We start from the raw sequence: 13,408 nt of genomic DNA, 5'->3' as shown, positions 1-13,408 counted from the left end.
TGGGACCAGGGCAGGAAGATCTTAAATTTCTGGCTGACTTCGCGCTGCATCGCTTCCCCGAAAAGTGGAGCCACTGAAAATTGTGGGTTCATGATGGAAGTGATTTTTCAGGAAGAGAAATTTGGCTATGTGTGCAAAGGGTCTGGGACAGAGATGAGAGGCAGCCTGCATTCGGAGGCTCCTGTAATATCGAGGCTGGGAAAGGGAATGGTAAAAAATGAAAAGAGAAATTGGTAGTGTGCTCTGTGGCCAACACTGGACAATGACCAGATCCAGTGGGGTTGGGTGAGTAAGGAAGAGAACTGAAAGAACAGCCTCGTGTTCTCCAGAGACCTGAAGTTCTCTACAGAGGCCCCTCGACTCCTCTTACGTTCTTAGTCCTTATCGCCGACGTCCTGGGATCCGCAGGAAAGCTCAAGCTTCAGGCTGGCTCACAGGCGGAAGGACCCGCCGGGCGTATACTCCAGCCGGCCTTCCTTCCCCGCCTCTGCTATCAGGCTGTCCCTTGATTTCTACCCATCTCTTCTCACCCTTCGGAGTCCCCAGTTCACCCCCCGCACCCCCACCCCCGCCCCATCCTCAGTTCGTGGCGGACACCGCCCTCTGTCCCTCCCTTTCCCCTCCCCCTCCCCCTCCCCCTTCCCCTCCCCCTTCCCCTCCCCCTTCCCCTTCCCCTTGGGGCGCTGACTCGCCCGGCTGCCACGTCTCACTGATGACATCACCAGGGCCGCTCGGACTTAGCCAATCCGCTAGGGGGAGTCCGAGCGAAGTCCTAGCCAGCGAGTCAGCGGGGCGGAGAGCAAGGAGGGGCAAGAGGGGGAGGTGAGAGAGTGGGGAATGGGGCGGGCGACAAGCTTTCAAATACGCATGCACCAGGGGCGCGGGGCTTCGCGGGAAGTTGAGTCCTGACTGCCGCGCCGCACCGTAGGTCTTCAGCGCCCACTGGGTGTTCGAACTCTCTTTCCCGGCGTGCCGCGCGGTGCGGCCGCCCTCTGTGCTGTGTAAAGACCCCTTGGTTTAAGGCTTTCCTATTTCCTGGTTCGCCGGCGGCCATTTTGGGTGGAAGCGATAGCTGAGTGGCGGGGGCTGCTGATTGTGTTCTAAGGGGACGGAGTGGGGAAAGACGTTTGCTCTCCCGGAACAGCCTATATCATTCCTCTCCCTCGGTTACCCGTGGCGTGAAGAGTCAGGGCGGCGGCTGCAGCAGCAAGGGCGGCGGTGGCGGCGGCGGCAGCTGCAGTGACATGTCCAGCATGAATCCCGAATAGTGAGTGCAGGAGAGCACCGGTCGGCTGGGTCCGTGGGCCAGCTTGGAAAAGCTTAAGGGGTGCGAGGAGGGCTGAGGCAGGGGTGGGAGCCTCGGCTGCGGTGAGGTGAGGGTCGTAGGGCAGGAGATGCTGGCGGCCGGGAGTCGGGCCCCATTGTCTGACGGAGAAGGGGCGGCCGGGGGGAGGGGAGGGGTCGGGCCGGAGGGGTGAGCCGCCCGGGCCTGGACGGGTCAGGTTGAAGGCCTTGAGTGTCGGACCGGTGCGGAGGAGCAGTCTTGAGGGTGTTGGGGCGTTTGGGAGTCGGTGGTGGGGCGGTGGGAAGGGGTAGCTTCACGCGGAGGCAGTGACTTTTGAAGGAAGACTTGTTTTTAAGGGGAGAGGCTAGGGTGGGAGAGCTCTCCTAGAGGGCACTGTCAGACCCTGCGCCCGCACTCTGCGGAGCTGTCAGAATCGTCAGGGTGGAAACCAGCTTTACTTGTAAATCTTGAGCTTGTTGGCTCTGTTCTTTCACCCTTCCGGCCAGGTTGCAGGTAATATGGATGCTTTTCAGGACTGCGTGGGATTGAGGGGAATGAGTAGATGGTGAGAAGAGATTTTAAATTTTTAGTGTTTTTTTTTTTAAAGTTATTTCCTGGAGTTCTTCAAAAACTCAGGGGGCCCATTGCCTTCCTGAAAACCTGGACATTTGTGAGAATTTTTTTTTAGAGGACACAGAAGTTATTTTGTTTTCTGTAGGTCGAGAAATAACAACTAAGACTTAACATTTTTCTGATATTATCAAATTAAAGGACGACTGCTGTCAAGTTGAAAGAGAAACGAATGGGCTCTATGATCTGTAGGTTTTGGGTTACCTGCTTGTTGCTCAAAGATAGGGAGTGAGGTTCCATGACGTGTCATGAAAAGTTAATGCATTTCTTTTTCTTGCTTACTCAAGAAGTCACCACAGCATATGTGACACACCTGACACCTTTCCTGGGAATTGGTGTTCACTTTCCTTGGGAAGACTTCGTTGGGCGCTCCTTAGCGGCCCTTTAAAATTTCTTTCAGTTTAGTATATAAATTAATGAATAATTGGAGATTTGATTAGTATGCCTCTTCAGCATCAGAAGGCTTTGGGGGAAAGAGGGAATACTTATTTTTAAAGTAAAAATCAGTATTTTAAAAGCTGAGTATATTTGCTCCTTTGGTCAGTTACTGCTAAACATTTCCCCTAAAAGGTCCACCCATCAGTTTAGCTGACTGTCATGTGTGTGTCACATGGCTCTTGCAAAATGCATTCTGACTTCAAGTTTTGTAATACGGTGGTTTGATGCCGAAATGTCCCCCTTTGCACTAAACAGAAGCCACTGTATTTCATTAAAATTTTATATACTTTAAGAAGTTGAGTGTTCTCATAGCCATATTTGCTATGCTGGCCGTTTTTAATTTCTTTATCAAGGACTCGGAGGACAGAGTTGGTTTTGCACGGTTAGGGAGATCAGGGAGGTCCCTAATTTGGTGGTTTTCCTGGCAGCAATAAAGTACATGGATTTGCCACTTACGGAGACTTGTAAACCTCCTCTTTTCAGGGAGTTTCTTGTATTTGCTACATATAGTACTATAAATAGATCTTTAGGATTAGTTGAACAGAACCATGACAAATTAGCCTCTGAATTTGTTTCTCCTTTTGTAAAATAGGATAGTAGGAGTCGTTACTCCTATCAGGGTAGTTGTGAAATTCGAGTATAGGTAAAAGAAAACATAAGAGCACTCTAAGTGGTATATGTCGTTATCACGTATGACATTCCTATAGTGCTAGGATTTAGGAATATGATCCTTACCCTCAAGGAGTTTAAAATGGGCTATAGAAAATAGATGGTTATATATGTCAGATACCAGTAGATCTAGTTTGTTCCACATGTGCAGGATGGAGAGGAGCAACAAGATTTCAGAGGAGGATGGTGGATTGTGGTTGGCTAGTTGGGTTCAGGAAAAATATATAGAAAAGAGACTTCTGAGGGAATTATTAGCAATAGGTTTAGAGAAGTAGTAGGGAAATGAGGAGGATTTTTCAAGGGGGGGAAGGAAGGCTTGTTAATAAATGGCAGTGATAGCAGTTTTTAAGTAAAACCGTGCCAAACCATCGGTCAGATTAATGACCTTAACAGAATCAAACCCAGAAATCATTTTTATACTTGTTCTGCCATTGACTAGGCCAGTACCAGGCCTACTATATTTATATTCTAGACTGTGTCTATAAAATAGGAGTTTGGAAAAACCTTTCTAAGAGCATTACTGAAAATTATTTGGAGGGAAGGTGCTGGACATTTTATTGGAGAAGGTCACAAGGGCATCCAGCAGGCAGATTTTTAACAATGTGACCTCAGCAGTTTTTTCATTCCGTCTTTAATGAAGTTTGTTACCATCATAAAAGTAATTAGTGAAAAATTGGAAAATAGAGAAAAGAAGGAAAGAAATTCTTAGAGTTTTATCACCGAATACAGGTCTATTTACTTTAATACCTTGTTCTGAACTTTAAAATCTTAAATTTTTTCTTAAATTCAAACTTTTAATGGGTGAGTGCCTTTCATGATTCCATGATGTTGTCTTAATACCTACCATTTATAGCTATGTGTATGTTGGGTATATTATATATTATAATACATGTGTTATAGCATACGCTTATATGCTAATGTGAAGGGGGGGTAGTATACTAGATAATGTTTAAAAGTCCAATCTGAATATTCCTTGGTTTTGGTTATCATCTACTAATTTATTCCTTTTAGAAACATTTAAAACTGCTTCATGGGTGCCACTGAATTTAGTAATGAAAATGGGTTCTTGACAAAAGAGGTTTGATTCTCTCAAAAGGAACAGGATTTTAGATTATTGGTTGACATAGGATTACTTGTAGGTAGCTTTTTTATTGAATTTACTTTATGATCTTTAAATTGTAAGCTTGTTTTGGGAGTGAGGATGATAAATACATCAGTCAAAGGTTAAATTTTAAGCTGTCCCTTTGACTACTTTCTGTGTTATTTGGCTAATAGGGAGAAATGAAAACCCTGGGTTATCTTTATAGTAGATATTAAGGGTAATGACTGATTTGTCTGAATTTCAAGTACAAACAAAAAGAAAAAGCAACTGAAAGTGAGATCTGAATAGTGGAAAGATGGAAAAGATCAGAGCTTTCATTTTTCTGGAGATCTGAAGAAAGATTTTGATTTTCTGAGCTAGGTGGTAAAGCAGGCAGTGATTATTTCAGCACACTGGTTGAGAAATGCTTAACATTATTCTCATTCCAGAAACATTTTTTCTAATCCATTAGCTTTTAGTGGATTTTTTTTAGTGTCAAGGAAATCATTTTGGCTACTTCATCTATAAGGAATGTGTTAATAAAGTATGTTTACCTATCATGGATATTCCAGTTAACTATAATAGGAAGGACTGTAGTAGTCTACTTGGATCAACTGTAGTTCTTTAATGCAGAAAAATTTTATAGTAAATGTGTTGTTTTTGTTTTGTTTTTTAATATGGCTCTGGAGTGATGTTTAAGATTATGGCTCAAGATTTAGTCAGTCTTTTAAACTTTGCTCTTCTGTCATAGTAGACTTCAGGAACATTTGACTTTTTGTCCCCCCAGCAGTGTGCTTTGAATTAATATTTTTTTTAAGGTAAGGATTTGAATGTAAAAGCAGCTTAATTAGTTTTGTTGTCTGTGTGTCAGTATAATTTCATTAATAAGTATGTCATAATTGGCTGTCATAGAATTTTTATTTAGAACTTTCTTAATTAGAAAAGAAGCATAAATCAACTAAAAGTAAGTTGCTTTTTTGTTGGTTGTCTTGATGACATTTTGGTGGTGTTGGTAGTGGTTTGAAAAATCCAGAAAATTTTAAAGAAGAATAATAACCAGTATTCTCACCATAGAGTATATGATTTAATGTCTGTAGAGAATCAGCAAGTATGATTCTTTGGGTAGTGTAAGTTTCTAGGAGCTCTATAGAATCTGCAGAATGAATCTTAGAGAGTTTCGTGTGAATAGACGATCTTGTAAGATCATTTGAAGATGATGGAAATTTTGCATTTAAAAATTTCTTTTTCATAATTAAGTTAAAATGAGAGTTGACACTTTCTTACATATTCCAAATAAAATTTTTAATGTTTAAAAAATAATAAAGATGGAAGAGCTTCAGAATCAGATGTGCTTTGATTGACTCTTTAATTGACTTTTGAAGAGAATTTTGCTTTATAAGTAATTTTGTCTTAGATAGTTCAGTCTTTTTAATTCTGGAAGCAATCTTAGTAATTTGTGGTCTAACATTTTGTTATATTCACATCCTTTTAGCAGTCCCTTGTGTACATGTGTTTTCTTGGCCACTTTTGACTGTAAGTTTAGGATAGTTTTGCTCTTTGTAGTTGTAATAATTTCATTTTTGATAATTAAGAATAGATTCTTTTTGCTAATGTTATCTACTTTTGTCTCTAATATATGAAAATATTTAAGGTCTAATAAAATCCTTTTTAAGGTTTTTGAGTTTTGTTTTTGTTTCTTTTAAAGATTTTTATTTATTTATTTGACAGAGATCACAAGTAGGCAGAGAGGCAGGCAGAGAGAGAGGAGAAAGCAGGCTTCCTGCTGAGCAGAGAGCCCATTGTGGGGCTCGATCCCAGGACCCTGGGATCATGACCTGAGCCGAAGGCAAAGGCTTTAACCCACTGAGCCACCCAGGCGCCCCGAGTTTTTTGTTTGTTTTTTTTTTAAGATTTTATTTATTTATTTGACAGACAGAAATCACAACTAGGCAGAGAGGCAGGCAGAGAGAGAGAGAAGCAGGCTCCCCGCTGAGCAGAGAGCCCAATGCAGGGGTAGATCCCAGGATGCTGGGATCATGACCTGAGCGGAAGGCAGAGGCTTTAACCCACTGAGCCATCCAGGGGCCCTGAGATTTTTTTAAAGATTTGCTAAAAAATACTTTGTTTCAAGGTGAAAATAAACAAAAAATGGGTATAGGATGCCAGTGCATGAGATATTTTAGATGTGTCACTTAGAGTTTTTTTTTACCACTCTGTCTGAACTCAATTTTGGAGTTTTAGTAATAGAGTTAGGCAAAAAGCCTTTTTTTTTTTTTTTTTTTTTAATCTTGCAGGGAGAAGGGAGTGGTCAGACTATTCCACTGTTTTCCTGTAGAAGGTGGAGCTGATACTGCTTCTTTGATGTCTACAATAGAATTTAGGGAAGAACCCCTAGGTCTTGCTTTTCTTTGGAACTGCTCTGTGTTTCAGATTATGAAATGGTAATGGTGGGGTGATATTTGAAAAAAAAAAATAATAGACTTGAGGAGCAAGAGAACAAGTGTTGGTGTGTTGACTGACTTTAATAATTAAATTAAAGAAATGGGGTACAAAGGAGAAGTAGGAAATGAAGCTTTCCTTGGTAATTTTGTGACTGGTTGGCTCAGGTGACCAGAACACTCAGCTTTATTAAATCCAAGGTTGTGATAAGTTCTGATTAAGTTTACTCTGTTCCCTGTTTGTGGACTCCTAATTATGACAAGAAGTGTTATATGTAAGTGTCTTTGCGCACATGTGGAAACACCATTTTTTAATAGTAGCTAGTATTTAACGAGTGCTTACTCTGTGTGCTAACTGCTTGGCATAAGGTCTTTACACAGGGTATTTAATGCAGTCTGCCCTTCAAACTAGTGAGCTTTACAGATGAAGTTGAATGAATGATGTAATTGAAGTTTTCCAAGAACAGTGATGGATTCTGCTTGTCTGAATGTATTTCCTTTGAACAACAATAGTACTTAAATGGAATTATTGTCATTTCCACTCTGCCTATAGAGTTGGAAAAACAACTTGATTGAGGGTAATTATTCTTTTTTAAAGTTTTTATTTTAATGCTAGTTTCTTAACAGTGTTATATTAGTTTCAGGTGTACAATATGGTAATTCAACACTTCCATAGTCACCCTGGTGCTCATCACAACAAATTCACTCCTTAATCCCCATCACTTATCTCACCCATCCCCCACTCCCCTCCCTTCTGGTAACCATCAGTTTGTTTTCTATATTTAAGAATCCTTTCTTGATTTGTCTCTTCTTATTTTTTTTCCTTTACTCGTTTGTTTTGTTTTTACATTCCACATATGAATGAAATCATATGGTATTTGTCTTTCTCTGATTGACTTACTTTGCTTAGCATTATACTTTAGCTCCATCCATGTTGTTGCAAATGGCAAGGTTTCATTCTTTTTTTATGGCTGAATAAAATTCCATTACATGTAAATTCATATTTTATATATATTTTTGTCCATTCATCAATCGATGATCACTTGGGCTGCTTCCTTATCTTGGCTATTACAAATACTGCTATAAACATAGGGGTGCATGTGTCCCTTTGAATTAGTGTTCTTGTATTCTTTGGATATATAGGGCAGTTATTCTTAACCTATTTATGGTTATGTACTCCTAGGAGCATTTGATAAACTCTGTGAACCTGTTCCTTCTATGCATACATGCTCATACATTTTGCATAAAAGTGCAAACCTGAAAATGACAATTTAAAATCTGGTGTTCTGAACTAATTCGTTTTAAAATGTGAGATGTCTTTGGGCATGCTTTATTTTGATGACCTGTTCTGTTCTTTTTCTTTTTTTAAAATGCTACTTTTCTGTTTCTCATTAAGTTTTTAATACATGAGCCTTGTTTTCCAAGTTTTCCAAGAGCCTTGAAACAGAGGCATACTAACTTCACAGACCATTAGTGTTCTCATGAAGAGCAATAGGTCATCTCTTTAGTATCTTTACTACCTCAGAATGCATATGGATGTAGTTAGAATAAATGCCTAACCAAGTTAATATAGTTTTAAGCTTTTGATGGAACTTATAAAAATAGTTGAATAGCTAGGTTTACAAAAGGACATTTGAAGCAGCTTTGTGAAATACATGCTGTGGGTAGTTATTTGGTGCTCTGTAGATTGGTAGCACCTGTCTTCATGAGGAGCAGTTGGTTCATCACTTACTAAAAGCTAATGAAGTCTGAACTCTAAAATTTACCATGCTTTTTGAGCTGAGCTAACTTATTCTCTACTAATGCAAATGTTCTAAGTTAATTTAAACAGTAAATTGCACTTTTCTTTATATTTGGTCAGGTCCTGTGTGCCAGTTCATAGATGGTTTGATTTCATTCTGATAGGTTTTTATATGTATGATTTAACTTACTGACATTTTTATCATCCAAGTATATAAAATAAATCATTGAAGGAAAGTGGTGTGATAAAAAAAACTCATTTGGAGTTACAAACCCTAGGTTTAAGTTCAGACTGCCACTTACCTCTGCAAGTTATTTGTGATTTTTGAGCCTGTTTCTTTATCCAAAACATATGATTAGTACCACTTCAGTTCTGAGTCTCCAGAGTAAACTGTGCAGTACTATGCAGATGTTATTTGACATGTATAATCTAATAAAGGGTGTTAGAATATATGCAAATGGCAAGTGGTTTCAGTTTTAAAGCTTTTCTCACATATGATTAATCATCACACAATTATGTCTGTTTTTGTCTAACAGTTTTTTCAATACAGATTTTTAAAAAAATCTTCCAGTAAATGCATACACATATGTGTGTATACACACATGCACACACACTCAGAGTTAATTTAATCTTAGAAGAAAGCTTGATAAAGAAAACAGCCAGCTTTTTCTCTGTCACCAGTAAAGATTATGCTAAGGGTTGGGGGGGGGTTGTTGTGTTTTTTTGATTATGAAACATGGACTCTGCTCCCAGGTCCTTACCAATTAGTTAAGAACATGACTCATGCTCAGACAAGTATAATCAGTATCATAGCATTAGCACAGACTAAATCTTGTGATACTTTCAAAGAATAGAGTGGCAAAATAGTGCAAAAGATTTAGAGAAAAGGCCTGTGGTTTCTATTATTAACGGAAGGTTTGATTTAGCTGGAGAGTAACAGAGCACTGTTGAGCAGCAGGATTTTCCAGAACCCTTGGTGCTAGTAGTGGGATGTGGTCAACAACTAAGAATTTGAGTTGTTACCACCAGCCATAAATTTTATGTATGTAAATTCTTTCTCTCAGTCCCATGAAGAAATAGTGTCCTAGTTTTACAGATGGGGAAACAGAGGCAGAGAAGAGTTAAATGGCTTACCTAAGGGCTTTCAGAGTAAATAGCAGAATTGGAATTTTAACTCAAGGGCCTGTGATTTCACAGTCGTAGTATGTTTTTTCTAATTCAGTGTGTGTGCTTAACTCTAGGAATTTAAAATTTGAACCAGTTAATTAAATGACTAACATTTCTGTGGTCAGTTTGTTTTAAAATTCATGATTAGAGAGGTCTTTTTAGAAATGTTAAGGGTTTGTGAAGTACATGTTACAAGGTACATATTATGGTCTTTAATTTTCTTCACATCTTGTGCTGGGTTGATATTTAAAGCTTCTTTAGGCTTGAAGTTAATTATTGCATCCATTCTCAGTTTTTCTACCCTCCTGCCTGTTCTTGAATATTGACACTTGGGGCCTAAGAAGTCATGGTTATCTTTCTGTGAGTAAAAGCAGGTGAAGCAGAGAACTGTCTTTCTTTTGCTGGAGAGGGCACAATGCCACAGACCCTGTTACTCTTATGTGTTACTAGGCTTTGGGAGTTGTGACTGGTGTGATCATAGTACTTAACAACTGTTAGTTGCGTAATTTTTAAACTTTCGCTTTAGATTTCAGTAGTGAACTCATGATATTTTTTCAGCTATTTGAACAGAAGCTTGGATAAATAGCTTCAAAGTTTTTGTCATAGCACTTGAAGGTTTTCATCAAGTTACCTTGCAGTTTGGAGAAGGGAAGAATAATAATAATAATAGCCACTTACTGTGCTCCTGTATTGTGACAGATACTGTGCTACAGGTTTTAGAGGCATTATTCCTAAATATTTCTAATGCCTAATTCTTATTACTTCTATTCCTGACAAGAAGCTTAACTGGATGATAGAGGGTACTAATGGAATTTCTTACAGATGAGGAAGTTGAGGCTCATGGTAGGGAATGAGTACCTTGCCTCAAGATCTGACAGCTAGTATGTGATGGAGTCTGGATTCAAATACAGGTCTTTCCAGCTCTAAAACCCACGCAGGCTTTGAGAGATAGAAGAGGTAGAGGATAACACACCTTCTCCCTGGCATAGTTTTCAGCAAATACTTGTTATATAGGTTGTGAGACTATTTACCTACTTTCTTGTCCACTTGAATGACTTGGGACTTCTTTAGCACTACCAAACTTTCCTTTGCTTTCTGAATTCCTGCTTCAAATTTTTAGAACACTGTTCTAAACAGAGCTAAAGTGGAACCTGGAAAAAGTGATTGTCTCTAAATATCAAAAATGTGTAACCTTTAGGAGTAGGTTATGGGGACAGTTTTTAAAGAATTGCTTGGCTATTTCCTTAAATTTGGAGGAATGGCTCTTGTACTCTCAGATTCTTGATGATTATTTTGACTGTTTATTTTGACTAATAGACTGCTTTTGTCCGTAGCTGGAGGTTTATTTTATTTATTGTAACCCTCAAAGTAATTAATATGTGCTTTATAAAATTCAAACAATGTAGAAACATGTGAAGGAATGAAAAGTTCTTACTTCTTTTCTCCAGCCTGATGGTCAGTTTTGAATTCTTTTCTGTGGAGCATAATTAAAATGAGTGAGGAAGAAAAGTGGGTGTTAGTCACAATTAACTGCAGCCCAAAATTTTAATTAATCATTCTATACCCCAAAGTCTAATAGTGTATAGTTTAATAGTGAATTAAAATTTGGCCACTGTGTCATGATATCATAGTCATAATTTTGTTTTAGATTTTATTTACTTGACAGAATGACAGCGAGAAGGGGAACACAAGCAGGAGGAATGGAAGAGGGAGAACTGCGGGAAGCTTAATGCGGGGCTGGATCCCAGTACTCTGGGACCATGACCTGAGCTGAAGGCAGACGCTTAACCATTGAGCCACACAGGCGCCCTGTTTTAAATTTTATATGTGAGCTTAGTTTTAGGCTATTCTCAAGTATGATAAAAATACCATTCCCATCATGCCAGTGAATTTGCAGATAAAAAAAAAAATTTACTTTCCACTGAACTTTTGAAAATAGTAGGCCTTTTCTAAGGTATATTTATATTATAGGTGATGTTATGAAATTTGTATTTTGGGGGTACTGCGTGGATAAAAACAACTTTATGTTATAGTCCTCCACTGTTTTACTTTTGTCTTTTCTTCCTTCCAAAGGTTGGGGTGATGAAAGTTTGTTAATGTTAGTCAACTTTCCTTTATAAAATATTCACTGACATGTGACCTGTATCTGATAAATTTTATTTCATAAAAGAAGAAAAAAATGTTTTTCATTTAACCCAAAAAGTTGATTTCATATACTTGTGACTGTATTGGGAATGTGCCAGTGCTATCTGCTTATAACCTCAATCCTACTCTCTACCTACTTAGAAATCATTTCTGTTACGACAGTTACACTGAACAAATTTGCAAAGGTGTTAAGTCTTTGAAAAACCCTCCAATTAACACTTTTTCCTCCTCAACATTTTTTTTGTTATAAGAGTAATAAGAGCTTACTGCAGACTTTGAAAAAAGTATAAAGAAGAAAATATCAATTGTAATCCTAAAATTTAGAAGTATCCATTTCCCCCCATATTTTTTATGTATGTGAAATTTTAAAAAAAAAATGTGAAATGGGGTTATACTAAATAAAGTGTAATTGTTTCACATCAGAGAGTTTCACATAAACAGTCTTTTTAGAGATTTTAGAATTTCCAGTAGCATTTTATTTTACTTTATTTTTTAAAGATTTTATTTATTTATTTGCCAGAGAGATAGAGAGCACAAGTAAGCAGAGCAGCAGGCAGAGGGAGAAAGAGATGCAGGCTTCCCTCTGAACAGGGAGCCCGATGCGGGGCTCAGTCCTAGGACCCTGGTATGGTGACCTGAGCTGAAGGCAGCCGCTTAACCAACTGAACCACCCAGGTGCCCCACCAGTAGCATTTTAGATTCAGACATAAGCAGATTAATGCCTTACTACATATTTTATGTATGCAGTTTGGTAACTTCATGAGAAGGAAACCATTTTACCGAAGTACAGTTTTGTTTTGTTTTGTTTTGTTTTTTAAAGATTTTATTTATTTATTTGACAGAGAGATCACAAGTAGGCAGAGAGGCAGTTAGAGAGAGAGAGGAGGAAGCAGGCTCCCCACTGAGCAGAGAGCCCGATGCGGGCCTCGATCCCAGGACCCCGGGATCATGACCTGAGCTGAAGGCAGAGGCTTTAACCCACTGAGCCACCCAGGCGCCCCTAAGTACAGTTTTGAACCAAAGTTTATTTTAGTAACTTTTTAAAAGTACAATGCTTCATACTCTCTCAGTAGCGTAGTATAATGCTTCATACTCTCTCAGTAGCGTCTTTTTTAAAGGTATAGAAAATTTTGTTAGTGCTTGTATGCAAAAATGATAGAGATATCAAGATTATGTCCAGATAGGGGCGCCTGGGTGGCTCAGGCTCTGAGGGAGCCTGCTTCCCTCAATCTCTCTCTCTCTCTCTCTCTCTCTGCCTGCCTCTCTGCTTGTGATCTCTCTCTGTCAAATAAAATCTTAAAAAAAAAAAAAAAAAAAAAGATTATGTCCAGATAATGGAAATAAAGAATCTCCAGTATTGCTAAATAGACCATGGATTGAATTATAGGAGAAACTGATAGCAAAAAATTTTTCACTTGGTTTATTTTTGCCCCACAATCCATTTTCTTTTGCAGAATCTAGTCCAGGATGCCATCTTGTATTTAGTTGTCCTATGTGTTAGTGTCCATCAGTCTGTGAGTTTCTCAGTCTGTTTTTCATGGTCTTGACACTTCTGAAGAGTACTTTTAGGTATTTTGTAGAATGTCCTTCAGTTTGGAGTTGTCTGATGTTTTCTCATAATTGGACTGGGGTTATGGACTTTGGGAAAGATACTGTAGAGGTGAAGCACTCTACTCACTACATCATATCAGAGCGTACATGATATCAGGATGACTTATTCTTGGTGATACTCACCTTAATCACTTAGTTAAGGTGGTGTCTGTCAGGTTTCTCCATTGTAAAGTTACTGTATTTCCCTTTCCGTATGCTTAGAA

The 13,408-nt window shown here is 38.8% G+C and overlaps 1 protein-coding gene across 1 annotated transcript in view; it reads left to right on the top strand.

The window, feature by feature from the left end:
• Nucleotides 1-1,043: 1,043 nt before the first annotated feature.
• Nucleotides 1,044-13,408, top strand: part of LOC111148163 (RAB1A, member RAS oncogene family) — a 30,625-nt gene continuing 18,260 nt past the window's right edge. The window contains exon 1 of the mRNA XM_022504606.1: nucleotides 1,044-1,267. Coding sequence (XP_022360314.1) covers nucleotides 1,245-1,267 — 23 coding nt within the window. The 5' untranslated portion in view covers nucleotides 1,044-1,244. The remainder of the gene's footprint in view (nucleotides 1,268-13,408) is intronic.

Source organism: Enhydra lutris, unplaced genomic scaffold, assembly GCF_002288905.1.
Source record: "Enhydra lutris kenyoni isolate GAN:26980312 unplaced genomic scaffold, ASM228890v2 scaffoldscaffold18, whole genome shotgun sequence".
NCBI lineage: Eukaryota > Metazoa > Chordata > Mammalia > Carnivora > Mustelidae > Enhydra > Enhydra lutris.
Note: the sequence above shows the minus strand (reverse complement) of the source record. Positions and strands in the feature narration are given on the sequence as shown.